Source organism: Delphinapterus leucas, chromosome 15 (assembly GCF_059928025.1).
Source record: "Delphinapterus leucas isolate spDelLeu-1000000601 "Yukka" chromosome 15, BTC_Dleu_Yukka2, whole genome shotgun sequence".
Classification (NCBI taxonomy): Eukaryota; Metazoa; Chordata; class Mammalia; order Artiodactyla; family Monodontidae; genus Delphinapterus; species Delphinapterus leucas.
This window is the reverse complement of record NC_143143.1, coordinates 36,472,559-36,487,566: the sequence shown is the minus strand read 5'-3', so window position 1 is coordinate 36,487,566 and position 15,008 is coordinate 36,472,559. Positions and strand designations below refer to the sequence as shown.

Genomic DNA, 15,008 nt, shown 5'->3' with positions numbered 1-15,008 from the left:
GCTGGTCACTTCATAGATGAGCTTGGACTTACTGTGCCCTTTTTACAAATGAAGAAAGTAAGGCTCAGAAAAGCCAAGTGACTCACCTGAGGTCCCAGAGTCTCCAGGTCATGAGTCTGAGATTTGAACCCACATCGGCCTCTTCATTTGTCCCAGATCTGCCTCTTACCAGGTTTGTTTTTCCAGTCACTTTGTCTTTCTGAGTCTCAGTTCCCCCTCCATAAAATGGGGGAATGATACCTCCCAGTAGATTATTTGAGGATTAACTGTGATGCTACTCATAAAGCACCTCACAGAACTTAGTAAGTTCTCAGCAAATAGCTTCTGTGGATATTGTGATATTCTTGGGCCTTCCTACCTGGGCCATCTGGGTAGCAGCTGCATTTTATTCATCTTCGTGTCTGCAGAGCCAAGCAGTGTGCCTAGCACACAGGAAACACTACAAAAAAAAAAAAAGATAGTTATTATCCTTACCATTATTTTCATGTTTTGGCTGGCTAAGGCAAACCACTCTGGCCTGAGCCTAACATTTTCAGGGCCTGGGGCAAGAGTACAAACAGAGGCCCACACACCAAATGTCTAAGTATTCAAATGTTATAAATCATGCTAATAATGTATTAAATAAAATATATTCTGCCATCCTACCTTGACAAATACACCTTCATCATGAACTGAAAGGCCAAGTTCTAGTTTTGAATTATCGCATAGCTCTGGGAAATGAACTGGCCCCTGCCTCCAGCTGCCTCACCTCCGTTCTCTGCCCACTTCCAGCTCCAGCTCCAACTCTACCCAACAAGCAGGTAGCCCTTAGTCACTCCTCAGACCTAAGCTTGGGCAACTTGCTGTGGGGTCCACCTTCTGGAGGACAGACCTGGGAAGAAAGCTGTACAGAGTCTACTAGATTCATCCTGGTAAGTGAGGCTAACGCCCTAGGAGGAGTCAGGAATTCTAGACCCGCTACCCACCAGCCCAGTGAACCTGGGACAAGCTCCCTAAGCTCAGCTGCCTCATCTGGAAAATGGGTCAGCAGCTCTGCCTGCAGTCCAAGGCTGATGGGAGGGTCCATCTGGAAACAGAGATGTGAATCTTCCTGGGGTCCCCCCAGCCTGGGGACGGGGGCAGCACAGCAGGCCATCTGCTCTGGCTGGGGGTATGAGGATGCAGAGGCGTGGGACTTGGGCAGCCCTCCAGGAAGTCAGGCCTCCGAGGACGATCCCAGGAGGAGGGGCCGCTGAGCCAGCAGAATTGCTGAGGCTCAGCCTGGAGTAGAGCTGGCTGCTGCTTCACTGCAGCCTGGGCTGGCCCCCTTCCCAGCTGCACGGCAACCTCCCCCTTCCCCTGGCAGCAGTGCAACCCCTGCTCCTGTCCACCAGCTGTGCGCCCGCTCAGGGACTCCCTGGTACCCCTCCCAGCCCCCCAGAGCCCTGATGCCCAGCCCCTTAAGTATAAACTGGGGATGACGAATGTACCCTCCTCACGGGCTGCTGGGAGCATGAAGCATGATAGCTGCCAAGGTTTCCATCTTCTCAAAGATGCCACCTCTGTAAAGTGCTCAGCTGATGCTTGGTACATAAGAAGGGATCAACAATCATGGTCCTATCTCCCCTTCCTGCCCAGCAGAGATGCTGGGGCTGCTCAGGCTGGGCATGGAGCCTGGCCTGGTCTCTCAGTTACCCATAGGCATGAGACATGTGCAGCCCTCCACCCAGAGTCCCCACAAAAAGGCAGACAGCTCAGGACTTGCCCCCCTGGGCCACAGATACCCCACAGACATCTGGCTGAGTCTTCCAGCCCTCCTTTGCTCTCACCTCTCTCTCCCGCTCTCAGGCTCTCAGGGTTTATCCAGCTCTGGACTTGCCCCCCTGGGCCACAGATACCCCACAGACATCTGGCTGAGTCTTCCAGCCCTCCTTTGCTCTCACCTCTCTCTCTCGCTCTCAGGCTCTCAGGGTTTATCCTGCTCTGGACATCCTTCAGGTGCTAGGGTTCACAGGGCTATTCCTCTCCCAGGCTTCCAAGCCCACATATCCAACTGCCACTCCCCAGAGCTGCCTCTGAGCCTGGTGGAGCTGCCCTGGGGAGCTCCTCTACGTAGAGAGGAAGATGAAGAGGATGTTTGAGGTGCGGAGGTTGCCTGGGAAGTAGTCACCTCAGCCAGAAGGGGGGAGATCAGGGGAGGGATGAGCCCAGCAGGATGGGTTCTGCCATGTTCTAGCCACGTGCCCTTGGATACATGACTCTACGTCTCTGAGGCTCAGTTTTCTCGCCTCCAAAATAGGGGGTGGTTCCTCCTTGGCAGGGTTATTGCGAGGACCCAATGCAGAACGTGGGTAAAACGCTCAGCATAGTTTGGCGGTTCCTCGAAAAGTTAAACATGGAATTACCACACGATGCAGCAATTCCACTCCTAGTATATACCCAAGAAAAATTAAAACGTGTACTCAAAGAGATAATTGTACAGAAAATTTCATTTGTAATAGCTAAGAAGTGGAAACAACTCAAGTTTCCATCAATGAACAGATGAATGGATAAATAAAATGGGGTCCATCCACACAATGGAATATTATTCAGCCATAAAAAGGAATGAAGTACTGACACAGGCTACAACCTGGATGAACCTTGAAAATGTTATGCCCAGTGAAAAAAGCCAGACACAAAAGGTCTGTTGTAGGATTTCATTTATATGAAATGTCCAGAAAAGGTAAATCCATAGAGACAGAAAGCAGATTACTGGTTGCCAGGGGCTGAGGGGAGGTGGGGTGGGGGGATGGCGAGTGAGTGCTTAACTGGCGGTGGGGGAGATGGGGTTCTTTGGGGATGATGGAAATGTTCTGAAACTAGATAGAAGTGGTGTTTGCACAACTGTGAAGGTACTAAGTGCCACTGAATTGTTCAGTTAAAAATGGTTACTTTCATGTAATGTGAATTTCACCTCAATTAAAACAAAACACCCAGTATAGCCCCCCACACAGAATAAGCTCTCAAAATGCTATGAAAAGTCCTGAAAAAAACAGTTCAGCAGTTGAAGAGGTAGAGGTGAAGCATCCTAGGTGTGGGCAAGCATTCAAAGAGAGGGTGTAGTGAATTCTCAGACTGTTGTTCACTCATGGCTTGTGGAGTGGAGAGAAGGAGAAGCCGCAGGGTTGGCAGGGGCTGGGCCCAGGAGTCTGGAGGGTAACGGGGGACCCCTGCAGGCTTCTAACAGGGGTCAGACTTAGGTTTTTAGAAGACCACTCTGTAATGTGAAGGACAGCCTGGAGGGGGCAGGAGTGGGTGTGGGGAGGCTGTTCCGGGAGAGGGAGTGGTGGCCCATCTTGCCTCACTGTCATACATGGGTGGGCACTGCACACAGAAGGGGAAGCCTTTGGGGGTAGGTCGATCATGAACTGTCTTGGCCGTGGAAAGTGGTGTCCATGGGGCCTTCAATGGAAAATGTCAAACAGGGAGCCAGATGTGAGCTGGAGACAGGGTGGAAAGGCCCCGGACCAGGGATGGCACTGAAAGCCCTGAAGAGTGGGCAAGAGCCCCCAGGGATAGTGTGGAGACAGGAACTCTGGAGGCCACCAGCCTTTAGGGGAAGGCAGAGTAAGAGACTGAGTGCAGGGCAAGAAGCTGGGTGGCAGTCACGGGAGTTTTCTAGGAGCAGTGCTGTCAGCCACTGTGCAGACAGATGTGGCGAGATGCAGAAGGAAAAGTATCCACTGGGTTTGGCAATGTGAGGTGGCCAGGGACCTCGTGAAATTTTCACTGGAGAGCTGGGAGTAAAAGACATGACAGGGTCAAGCAGTGAGTGAGAAGTGAGAACAGATCTTTGAAAGAGAGCAGGCTTGAAAGAGTTTTGAGTTGCTTTATGGTGTTGAAATGCTGAGGGGAAGGAAAGAGGGGAGGTGGGGAAGGTACAGGAAAGAAGGTTCCCAGGACCCAGGGCCTGGGTGGATAGGCAGGGGACATGGCCTTGATCAAGGGGCCTGAGGAAGGAAGGGGGGGGTGGAGCTGCATTTATAAGCATGGTGGGAAGAAACCATGGGAGAGCCTGTCTCAAGGACTCTTTCGAGGATGAGGCCACGTGTGTAGAGTGTGGGAAGGCTGGATGGAAAAAGCGGCAAGAGGGACTCCAGTTTTTGAGGGGTCACTGGGATTAGTGAGGGGACCCGAGGGTCAGACCCTGGCTGGACAGTCCTGAAAGGGACCAGAGTAGGGTTGCCTGATCTAGCAAATAAAACCACAGGACAACTAGCTACACTTGAATTTCACCTAGGCGACGAAGAACTTTTTAGTATAAGTATATCCCATGCAATATTTGGGATATACTTATACTTAGCAAAACAAAACATATAGTTTATCTGAATTCAAATGCAACTGGATGTCCTGTAATTTACCTGGGAATCCTAGCCCCGCGTGGGAATCAGGGGATGGATGGGAGGGAGTCGATGGTGCAACCCGGCCTGGAGAATGGGTCCCAGAAGGGTGAGGTGCCCGAGTGGGGAAAAGGCTGGGGTCGCCGCTTTCGTCCACCGGCGCCGCCCGATACCGCAGAGGCCCGTATTGAGGAGCCCCTGCCCCAGAACTCTAGCCTCGTCCCCCGTCCCTGCTCCCCTTACGCCCCTTGGTGTCGCCCTAATGGCCCATCGATAACTCTACGCTCAGCCTCGGCCTCTATCGACTTGCTCCGGCTCCGCTAGGCGTCCTGGACCGCGGCGGAACGCAGAGCAGCAAGTAAGGTACGGAGGCCGCGGGGCGAGGGCTGGAAAGCGGCTTTCAGTGGCCGGGAGAGCGCGCCCGGGGGAAGCTGGCTCAGCGGGACGGAGTCAGGGTGGTCGACGGAGCACCTGGAAGCTCGAGGGTCCAGCCAGAAAGCACCCCCGCCCATCAGGTCCAGCCACCGGCCTGCTACGCATGCGCAGCCGTAGCATTCAGGCTTTTCTCTCCGGCCTGCCCGCTTCGCTGCGCTTGCGCGGCCCGGCCCTGCGGCGGAGTGGCGCCCCGGCCGTGACTGCCCCCTGCCGGCCGCGGGTAGGGTGGCATTCCGGCAGGGTTCTTGGGGCGGGGAACGGAGCATGCGCCTTGGAGCTCGGCGCTGTCCTTCGCCGGGTGTCACGCGTATCCCTGAAACTCTCTGAGCCTCAGTTTCCCCACATCTAAAATGGGGATGATTTTATTTTTTAGCACCGAGTAATCTGTTGTAATCTGTTTAGGACATAGAGGGTATTCCCTAAACACTGCACTCCTCTCTCTTCTCCGGATGCTCTGATCTCTGACCCCTGCCGGTCAGACCTAGGGCCCTGTGTAGATCCGAGTCTTTCAAGCAGCCACACCATGAACACGTCTCCAGGTACGGTGGGCAGTGACCCCGTCATCTTGGCCACTGCAGGCTATGACCACACGGTGCGGTTCTGGCAGGCCCACAGCGGGATCTGTACGCGAACGGTGCAGCACCAGGACTCCGTATCCTCCACTGTGGAGTTGGGGCAGGTGGTGCTGGGCAGGATGCCTGGTAGGGATAACAGTCTGGGCAAAGGCCTCCGGTGGGAAGGATGGGCTCTGTTTATCATCCTCCTTAACAGACCTAGCAGGTGAACGCGCTGGAGATCACACCTGACCGCAGCATGATTGCTGCTGCAGGTACCTGTACCCTCGACCCCAACCCCTGATTTCTCATAGGTCCATCTAGGCGCAGCCACACTTCAGTTTGGCCTGTGCCCCTAGGTTACCAGCACATTCGCATGTATGATCTCAACTCCAATAACCCCAACCCCATCATCAGCTATGACGGGGTCAACAAGAACATCGCGTCTGTGGGCTTCCACGAGGACGGCCGCTGGATGTACACTGGTGGGGAGGACTGCACTGCCCGGATCTGGGACCTCAGGTGTGGGGTACTGGGCAGGAGGGGTCTGCTGCCTGGGTGTGTGGGGGTGAGGGTCAGGCTGGGAGACTGTCTTAGCTCAGGTCCCCTCCAAGCAGAGGCTGAGACGGGGTTTTCTGTGCAGGTGACTTATTGAGGGCCAAGTGAGGAAAGATAGGGCAGGGATGAAGACCCACAGAGACGAGCAGAGCCTCAACCTGATCCAATAGGCAGCTCTGGAATGAACTGCATCAAACAATGAGCCCCGCCTTGAGGCAAGGGGCCACCCTTTATGCCCCTCTGAGTCAGTTATTGGCTTCAAGCTGCCCCTGGGGAGGGCCAAACCTCCCATTTCCTATGGGATAGCTCCCATCGTAGAGAGACAGAATAAGTGGCCAGGGAAAGGGCCTTTCGGTGGAGTACCAATGGCATCCACTATAGACAGAGTGTGTCCCCCACCTCGAAGGTCCCGGAACCTGCAGTGTCAGCGGATCTTCCAGGTGAATGCGCCCATTAACTGTGTGTGCCTGCACCCCAACCAGGTGAGGGGGAAGCACAGGGCTGGGCACCCTGGGGCTTTGGAGGGCAGGGGTCCTGCCCCACCTCACCTCCCCTGCACCTCAGGCAGAACTCATTGTGGGTGACCAGAGTGGCGCCATCCACATCTGGGACTTGAAAACTGACCACAACGAGCAGCTGATCCCGGAGCCTGAGGTCTCTATCACATCGGCCCACATCGACCCGGACGCTAGCTACATGGCCGCGGTCAATAGCACTGTGAGTCCCAGGGACGGGTGTGCAGCTCGGCTCCCAGCCCCTTACCTTCCTTATTCCCAGAAGGTGGGCTTATTCCCCGAAGGTGGGCTTATTCCCCGAAGGTGGGCTTATTCCCCAGATGTCCCTCTGGCCCCTCCCCTCCCCCCACAGTCCTGCTTCCCCATCCTGGACTCCAGCTCTGGCCCAGCCACCAAAGCCAGAAACCTGGGTGTCACTCCTGATGCTACCTCTCGCTACCTGCCATAGCCCACCCAGCAGTCCAGTCACCTCCATCTCCAGAGTCTTTCCAGTTGTCCATTTCTTTCTCCTCCCTGTCTCCTCCTGATCCAAGTTTCCCTCGTCTCTCCCGACAGTGGTTGCAGCCTCTCTGACCTCCTTCCTTTTTCTGTGACCTCCCCCTGCCCCTAACCCATTTTCCCTCGACTGCCAGAGCATCCTTCAGCAGTACCAGCCTGACTGCATCCTTCCCCTGGGTGAACTGCAAGATGCTCTAGGCTCCTTACCAGGGCCTCAGGACACTGTGATTTGACCCCTGGACTCCTATCCAGCCTCATTTTCTTCCTTTAACGTCCATTCAGTCTCAGCAAATCAGTTGTTCCCGACATCCCCAGACCGCCCACTTCCAAGCCTTTGCCCTGCTGTTCCCTCTATCTGGGTGCCCTCCTCTCATCTTGTTCTTCACATTCTTGGCCAGCGGCATCCTTCAGGAAGGCCAGGCATGGCCTCCTGCCCTCAGTTCATCAGGTATGGCCCTTGGTTGGGGCCAGGTCACCCAGGTGCTCCTTGCAGGCAGGGCCAGATGTGCCTGTCACATGTCCCCTGGCCCCCAGGATGGCAGCCCCTGGATCTAGGTCTTGCTGCCAGGGCATCCTTCCCCACCTGTCAGACCGGAGGCTCCGGGCCTCCCGTGACTTCCCTCCTACACCACAGGGGAACTGCTATGTCTGGAACCTGACTGGGGGCATCGGTGATGAGGTGACACAGCTCATCCCCAAGACCAAGATCCCAGCACACACCCGCTATGCCCTGCAGTGCCGCTTCAGCCCAGACTCCACGTGTGTGCAGGGCCTGGGGGGCCGGGAGCCCTTGCATGGCTGCGGGGAGGAAGCAGTGTGCCTGAGGCTGGGGGCCTAATGCATTGGGCCTGCTTGGAGGACGGCAAGGGGGTACAGGATGGGAGTGGCCGTTGATGACACCCCTGCCACGCTCACACCCACCCCCAGGCTCCTAGCCACCTGCTCGGCCGACCAGACATGCAAGATTTGGAGGACGTCCAACTTCTCCCTGATGACGGAGCTGAGCATCAAGAGCAGCAACCCTGGAGAGTCATCCCGAGGCTGGATGTGGGGCTGCGCCTTCTCGGGGGACTCCCAGTACATAGTCACCGGTGAGCCCCGCCTGCCTGCCGTGCCTCCCTGCGCCCGTTGGCCCGGCCTGGGGCTGCACTCTGAGCCGCCACCCATGCTCTCCCTCCCTGCAGCTTCCTCTGACAACCTGGCCCGGCTCTGGTGTGTGGAGACGGGAGAGATCAAGAGAGAGTACGGCGGCCACCAGAAAGCTGTTGTCTGCTTGGCCTTCAACGACAGTGTGCTGGGCTAACCTGTGTCCCCTCAGGATTGCAGGCAGCTGTCCAGGCGGCACCAGCTGGATGTGTCTGTCCAGCTGCCCAGATCAGAGTGACACCCCATGGCTGGTCTCTACCATCCTAGGCTCACTGGACCTGACTGACCTACCCTGGTCCCTGGCCAGACTAGACTGGCCAGGCTGGTCCATCCTGGGACTCTCTCAGCCCCGGCTGCTTACATGGATGTGAGGAGGCTCAGGAGGCCCACCCTAGGCAGCTTGCATTCCCTTCAGAAATTCTGGACCCACAGGGCCTAGAGCCGCTGAGGGGGATCCGAAGCTGGTGCCCACCCCCAAGCCAGTGCCTCCTCCTTCCCCTCCCTGCCACTGTTTCGTGTCCCGAGGCCACAGAGGACACCGTCATGGCCAGGTGGAGTTGTTTATTAGCCCCACCAGCGGCTACCCTCCATGGACTGGTGATCGCGCCAGCCAGTTGGCTGGCCTGAGGGGCTGCGCTGCAAGGGCTTAATCCGGGAGGTAATAAAAGCAGACGGACATGCAGATGTCGCTTGGGAAGCAGATGTCGATGCATAGGTAGATCAGCCGCCGCCTCTGGGGCCCTGGGGGGAGGGGCCTCCATGATCCCTAAAGGACTCCTTCCCCACCCCGCCACCGACTGTCCTGCGGGAGCCCAGGCCCCTCCACACAGCCTGCCCCAACTCACTCTCTGCTCGTCGGGCCCAGTAAATGGGGGTCTTTGCACAAAGGTTCCGCACAGAAGCCCCCACCTGGGCAGGGTCCACCTCACGGCTCCCAAGCACTGCCAGCAGCTCCTGGGCATAGTGGGTGTCCTGGCTGGGGCTGCGAGTCCCTTGGGGCTGCAGAGAAGGACACTCGCACTGCCCCTGGCTGGGTTGGGCCCACATGTCCCTGGACATGCTGGCATTGTGCCAGCCCTGCCCTGGCTCTTGTCAGCAGCCTCAACCAAAGGAAGATAGAGCTTCTGTTCCCCTGAAACTGGAGCCCCATCCTGCCCCGGGCCCAAGCCACACACAGGACCCTTTGTCTGGCCCCTGGCCGGAGGCTCCTTACCCAAGAGGTGTTCACCAGCAGCTGCAGGGTCTCGCGGTCTCGGGGTTCCATCAGGCGGAGGAAGCAGGCCCGGTGCTCTGAGGGGCGGTAACAGACACAACCCTGGGAAGGCAGGCAGGTGAGGCAGGGCCACCTGAATATCCACCCCCGCCCCCACCGCCCTCCCCAGGCCACTCACGCTCTGCCCGTCGAACAGCACTGCCCAGCTGTGGTTGCTCTGAGCTGGAGTCACCCTGATGGTTGCCACGTTCTGGGCCACGTCCACCTGTTTGGTTTGGTTGGACCAGGGTACCCTGGAGCTCGGGAGGGTCAGACGGAGTGTCTGCAGCAGTGGCTAAGAGTGGGAAGCAGGAGCTCAGCTGGCCAGGCTGGAGCAGACCCCAACACTCCCCCAGCCCTGCTGCGAGACTTCTAACCCCACCACCCCTCTGGTCCTCCTGCTGTCTGCTCCGAGCCCTGGCTCCACTGTAAGTGTGGGCTATGCTGGTCTCTCCTCCTCCTCCCCACTGTCTGTGCCCTGCCCGGGTCCTGAGGGGGCCTCACCTTGAGAGGGCTGTGAGCGAAGCCAAGAAGCCCTCCAGCCACAGCCCCAGCGGTGGCCAGTGCCAGCAGCAGCAATAGCAGGCCAGGAGCTCTCCAGCCCCCGTGGCAGGGCTTGGTCTTCACGTGGAGGCACATTGCAGTCAGTGGGGCCTGGAGTAGAGACCAGGCAACAGGCTGGCTCAGGGAAGGAAGGGGCTGAGGAGGTATGGGAGGTGGACGCTTCTCCTGCCCCTGCAGGACAGGCCCTGGGTCTTTGTCCAAGGAGAGGGCACCGAGTGGTGGGAGGCACTCACCCCGACAGGTCCAGACCCGGGTCTCTCGGCCCGGCAGCTCCCCTGCTCCATGATGCAGCCCTGGTGACAATGCGCTGATTGTCTGCTGCAGCCTGGGAAACCTCAGGACACCTCCGATGAGTCAAACAATCGACCTGGCCCCTTCCCCTCCTGACCCCCCCTGCCTCCTCCCCAGCCCGGCTACCTGATATCCGGGTCAGAGACAGGTCACGTTGGGAGGCTGCTCGTCACTGTGCCTGGCTCTCCCAACACCTGGCCTGTGCAGACCAGAGCGCACATGGTCACGGGAGGTCATGAGAGCGTGGCCACTGTGGAAGTCAGGACCCAGCGGCTGGCACAGAGAGCAGCTCAGGCCTGGCCGACTTTATATAGGGAGTCTAGTTGGAGGCAGATTTAATTTTTCCTAAAGAAGCCTGTTTCTAGTCTCTCGGGTTACCTCTACACTCCCAGGACTGGGTACAAGGCCTGGCACGCAGCAGACCATTAACAGGTGCCTGTTTCATGAATGACAGGCATGGGACTCTGTGCCACTTCCCTTTCCTCCCCATGCACCCCAGCTGCTCCCAGCTGCTTCCCAGCCCCCACCAACACAGGGCACCCCCCCAGGTAGGTGCCTGCCTGAGACCAGGATGGCTTCCAGGAGGCTCCACTGCGGTGAGGACAGCTTCCTGAAATCTCCTGCACACCCCAGGATGGTTAAGTCAGCCTCATGTCCACTGACCCCTGCCCTGCCCAGCGTGGCTTTCTCTGACTGGTGCCGTGCATTTCTAGCTGCTTGATGCTGTGGATCCCAACAGTTAGTGGCCCTCAGCACTGGCAGCTTTCAGGGAGTGCATTCCTTAACCAGCTTCACCCCACGGCCCTTTCATACTCTGGTTTTTTTTGTCCCTTGTTTTTCCTGATTCTTCAGAACCTGACTCCCTGCAGTGGGCCTGAAATGGGGTGGAGTTGCTGTGGTCAGCGTCCCAACTCTGGAATTGGAATCCCAGAATGGCCTTGTACTGAGTGTACCCGGCCCTGCTGCCCTTTCCACTGCCCAGCTGTGGTGAGACAGCTGCACCCTGTGTGAAGGCTGCTGTCTAGGCGAGAGCGAGGAACACCGGAGTCAGCTGGGGTTTGAGAGTTTAATATACCTTTGGGTTCATACAGTGCAATGGGGTGTAGACATGATGCACAGGGCTCCCGGGCCGCCGCCCAGCAGAAAAGGGAGGTGTTGCTGGCTGCTGCACCTGCCGCGTGTTCCTGGTGTGGGTGACAACGCCCTGACAGGCCTGCTCAATATCCTGACCCACCTTGAGCCGACCTCGCAGAGCCAACGTCAGCACCACCAACCTCACAGGCGCCCGCTGCCCTCCTGTTGCCTACAGCAGAGTCCGAACCCCAGACACCCAGGCCTGGGGGGAGCTGGAGGCTCAGGACACCCTTTATTGCTCTGAGCACTCTTACGAGAGTTAATGAAGGAGCACTGTGACCCTGGGGCTAGGAGAAAAGTCACAGGATCTGGGCAGATGCCACTGGGTGCAGGGTGAGGCGCCAGGAAGGAGTCGGCCAAAAGGAACAGCTTCCCAGGCCCTACCCTACAAGTGCGGCCAGAGAGTCTGCTTATCAGGCCTATACTCAACGGTCAGCAACTTAGGGAACAGGCAGAAAAGGCACGGCCCCCTGCCAAAAACCCTTGGCTAGCCAGTGGACCCTTCCAGTCCTCCAGATGGCAACTGACAAGGGACTCCAGGGTCAAAATAGGTGGCCTCATGGACCACTGACATATGACACCCATCCCAACCAAGACAGGAAAAGACTGGATGCTCTGTAAAAGGACTTCCTGTTTTGAGGGACACCTCTTTCCTCCTCTACCCAGAGGGAGCCTTGGGTGACAAGCATTCCTTAGCCAGCACATGCCTTTGGCCATACTGCTGGCTGCGGGGCACGGAGACTTCTTCAGTGGGATTTTCCCTACAAGACAGAGCACAGCTATTAATCGACACGCTTACGGTTCAATTCCACCACTTGACAAAGTTGTTCAAAAGTTAAAAAAACTTTTGGTACCAATGCTGCTCTGAGCTCCCTGCACGGCAGCCCAGAGTTCAACGAAGGCATTCATACCCTCCTGGCGCTCAGCAAACAATATGCTCAGTCCAAGTCACCTGGGTTTATATGCACATTTGGAAAAGATGAGGTTTAGCCAGGCTGAGTTTACAGAACTGCACAATCGTGCATGAGGAGTTGCAGCCCTGGGTATCTAAAACGGAACATACACTCAATTGTGACATCAGAGTGGTTTTTAAGGAAGTGTGGGGTGGTGGTGAGGGCAGCACCCCACACCCCATGGACAGGGAGACACCACCTGAGACCAGCCCTTTCCTCCACTCCCAACCTGCAGGTGAGGGGCTGAGGCAGCAGTAGGCTCCTCTGCTGATGACCACACAGACGGGGCCCTGGGTTTCTCACAACAGTCAAAATAATCAGCTCCTCCTCCCCAGGATCCCTAAAATTTTCAATAAAATACATGACATCCCAAGACCCACCTCAGTCCCATTAGCAGGCCCCAAGGTTACCTGAATCCTAGACATATGCTGAACCCAACTGCGAGACCAATTGGCACCTAAGGCCCAGGACCCCCACAATGCCCTCCAAGCTTAAAAGTGCATCTTAAAATATAAGCATTTGTAAAAATCCAACCCCCCAAACATTTACTTACAAGGTTAACAACTAGTACCTTTGCTTAACTCCAAGTAAGCAAACTTGAAGCCACCTAGCTGAGTGATGCTTAAGCCCCACCTATTAATTTGGGTGATTTTCAATTTTTTCTTTATTCTGGAGATTAAAGACACTAAATCTTTAACCTTGAAGGGCAGGCAAAAGGTCGGCTATGCTGTCAACATAGAAGTCAGGGACCATTTTCTTCTTAGACAGGCAGTCACTTTCCTGATTACTCTTCACATCCCGCAGAGTGGAGACCCCAGTGAGGGTCAGGATGGTCTTCAGACCACAAGTGACGCCCAGGAGGATGTCTGTGTCCAGGCGATCACCCACCATGATGGTGCGCTCCGGGTTGATGCCATATTCCTGGGACACGCAGTCGAAGATGAAGCGGCTGGGCTTCCCTATGACGTCGGCTTGGCGCTGCGCGGCCATCTCCACGGCTCGGACCAGACAGCCGGTACCTGCGGGGCGGAGAAGGAAAGGAGGAGAGTGCCGGGGGTCAGAGGCCGGGAGGGACCCGTCGCTCGCCCTCCAGCCTCCCTCCCCCGGGGCGCACGGACCCGCGATGAAGCGGCCGTTCTCGAGTGGGAGCCGGTTGTCCATGTTGGTGCCCACGAGCAGGCAGCCGGGCTGCTGCAGGTAGCGCACGGCCTTCGTGAGCTTCATGTAGCTGAAGTGTGGGTCGAAGCCCACCACGACGGCGCGCACATCAGGCTCCAGGGGCTCATCCAGCCAGGCGCTGGGGCCGTCGCCCTGCAGCGGCTCGGGCCCCACGCCCACGCAGGAGACGCCCACGGCCTCCAGCTCGGTGGCCAGGGCCACGCTGCCCAGCACGTAGGCCTTGGGGGTCGGCGGACCGGTCAGGCGCTGGCGCAGGTAGAGCGCGGTACAGTAGGCCGTGCCGAAGACCTCACTGCCGGCGCCGGGCCCCGTCGGGCCGCCGAAGCCCAGGCGCCGCAGCTTCTCGGCGTAGGCCTCGCGGGTCTTGCTGCTGTTGTTGGTGATGAAGCCGAGGCGCTTGCCGCGGGCCCGCAGCGCCGTCAGGGTCTCGGGCGCGCCGGAGACCGCCGTCTCACCGCGCCACAGCACGCCGTCGCAGTCGAACAGCACCGTGTCCACGTCGGCCAGCAGCTCCTGGGCCCGCTTGGCATTCAGCCGCACGCAGCGGCCCTCGCCGCCGCCGGCCTCCACCTCCGCCATGGCCCCCCGCCGCCGCCGCCGCCGCCGCCACCGACCGCCAGCTCTTCCTCGCAGCCGCCCGCCGCCGCCCCCGGCTCACTCATTGGCCACGCGCCTCGCACTTGCCGCCCATTGGACACCGCCTGCGCCAATCCGCCCCCGCCTCCCGCGGGCTGCAGGAGCGCAGCGCCAACCTTCGCGGTCCGGCGCGGGCAGGCAGGCAGCCATTGGCTGTCAGGCCCTAGGCGCCCCGGTGATTGGCTGGCAGGGAGCCAACCGGCATTCTGCGTGGGACGCTCACTGCGGAAATTCAGCGGAGGAGCTGGAGAGTCGGCGCAGGACGTAAGCCTGCCGTTCATTGGCTGCCGCGGGGCAGCTCGCCCATTGGAGGCTCTTGGTCAGCCTAGGTGACGGAGGCCCTTAATCCAGTGACCGCCCCCAACCGGCCGAGCCGGCTGCTGATTGGCTGGCTTGTCTCCGATCTTGCCGGCGGGGCTCACCGCAGCACCGCGACAGAAGGGGGGGGCCGCGGTCCCCTTTTAGGCCGGAGTCACGTCCGCACCTTTGCCAGGGTGGGGCTGGGCTGTGCCCTCCGCCGTGGACACACTCCGGACAGTGTCTGCGCGTGGGCCGACTACGGCCATTCCTGAGAGCCAGCCGCAGGCTCCTTCCCAACAAGCGTCGCGTTCTCATTTCCAGTCGTTCGCAAAAACGCTTTCCTTGTGCCTTGGTGGTCATGTGGACGAGTAATTATAAGACAGTGGCTTTAGGGTCTAAGAGAAGGGCAGTAGTGCCTAGAACACAGCACTCAACAATTGGTCGCTATTATCATCATTATTAGGTATTATTAACTTTTATGGAGGCGTAACATACAGTAAATTGCATAAATTTTAAGTGTACAGCTTGATGGAATTTTTACATCCCTGTTATGCATGTGTAAACATAGCCCAGGACTTCCCTGGTGGCTCAGTGGTTAAGAATCCACCTGCCAATGCAGGGGACACGGGTTCGAG

General features: G+C 57.8%; 3 protein-coding genes across 10 annotated transcripts; 1 reads left to right on the top strand and 2 right to left on the bottom strand.

Annotated features, from left to right (window-relative positions):
- Positions 1–4,681: 4,681 nt before the first annotated feature.
- MLST8 (MTOR associated protein MLST8) lies at positions 4,682–8,748 on the top strand. Of its 5 annotated transcripts, none has more exons than XM_089896367.1 (9): positions 4,682–4,721; positions 5,372–5,445; positions 5,571–5,622; positions 5,707–5,869; positions 6,312–6,387; positions 6,470–6,622; positions 7,553–7,677; positions 7,846–8,009; positions 8,103–8,748. In XM_089896367.1, the coding sequence occupies exons 3-9, from the start codon at positions 5,607–5,609 to the stop codon at positions 8,219–8,221; spliced, it is 816 nt and encodes a 271-aa protein (XP_089752493.1). In that variant the 5' UTR covers positions 4,682–4,721; positions 5,372–5,445; positions 5,571–5,606; the 3' UTR covers positions 8,222–8,748. The 5 variants fall into 5 exon arrangements, with proteins under 5 accessions (XP_089752493.1, XP_089752491.1, XP_089752492.1 ...); XM_089896365.1 differs by having other exon boundaries at positions 5,196–5,445; XM_089896366.1 differs by having other exon boundaries at positions 4,706–4,721; positions 5,273–5,445.
- Positions 7,672–11,104, bottom strand: BRICD5 (BRICHOS domain containing 5). Of its 4 annotated transcripts, XM_022594548.2 has the most exons (6): positions 10,114–11,104; positions 9,821–9,970; positions 9,456–9,611; positions 9,278–9,379; positions 8,910–9,063; positions 8,617–8,805 (listed from the first exon to the last, which is right to left on the bottom strand). In XM_022594548.2, exons 1-6 carry the CDS (start codon positions 10,162–10,164, stop codon positions 8,711–8,713), a joined length of 708 nt encoding a protein of 235 aa, XP_022450256.1. In that variant the 5' UTR covers positions 10,165–11,104; the 3' UTR covers positions 8,617–8,710. The 4 variants fall into 4 exon arrangements, 3 of the variants coding, with proteins under 3 accessions (XP_089752488.1, XP_022450256.1, XP_022450254.1); XR_016387845.1 differs by having other exon boundaries at positions 8,691–8,805; positions 8,910–9,379; XM_022594546.2 differs by lacking the exon at positions 8,617–8,805 and having other exon boundaries at positions 8,886–9,379.
- A 119-nt stretch (positions 11,105–11,223) lies between these two features.
- On the bottom strand, positions 11,224–14,061 carry PGP (phosphoglycolate phosphatase). Its single transcript, XM_022594545.2, has 2 exons — positions 13,377–14,061; positions 11,224–13,277 (listed from the first exon to the last, which is right to left on the bottom strand). Exons 1-2 carry the CDS (start codon positions 14,014–14,016, stop codon positions 12,952–12,954), a joined length of 966 nt encoding a protein of 321 aa, XP_022450253.1. The 5' UTR covers positions 14,017–14,061; the 3' UTR covers positions 11,224–12,951.
- Between the last annotated feature and the right edge of the window lie 947 nt (positions 14,062–15,008).

Bases quoted from the DNA above. Each gene is read 5' to 3' on its own strand.
- PGP (XM_022594545.2), bottom strand. From the start codon at position 14,016: ATGGCGGAGGTGGAGGCCGGCGGCGGCGAGGGCCGCTGCGTGCGGCTG. The intron at 13,278-13,376 runs GTCCGTGCGCCC...TCCGCCCCGCAG, and splicing joins GAACGGCCGCTTCATCGCGG to GTACCGGCTGTCTGGTCCGA.
- BRICD5 (XM_089896362.1), bottom strand. From the start codon at position 10,164: ATGGAGCAGGGGAGCTGCCGGGCCGAGAGACCCGGGTCTGGACCTGTC. The intron at 9,971-10,113 runs GTGAGTGCCTCC...TCTCTACTCCAG, and splicing joins CCGGGTCTGGACCTGTCGGG to GCCCCACTGACTGCAATGTG. The intron at 9,612-9,820 runs GTGAGGCCCCCT...TCCCACTCTTAG, and splicing joins TCGCTCACAGCCCTCTCAAG to CCACTGCTGCAGACACTCCG.
- MLST8 (XM_089896365.1), top strand. From the start codon at position 5,317: ATGAACACGTCTCCAGGTACGGTGGGCAGTGACCCCGTCATCTTGGCC. The intron at 5,870-6,311 runs GTGTGGGGTACT...CCCACCTCGAAG, and splicing joins GCCCGGATCTGGGACCTCAG to GTCCCGGAACCTGCAGTGTC. The intron at 8,010-8,102 runs GTGAGCCCCGCC...CCCTCCCTGCAG, and splicing joins CTCCCAGTACATAGTCACCG to CTTCCTCTGACAACCTGGCC.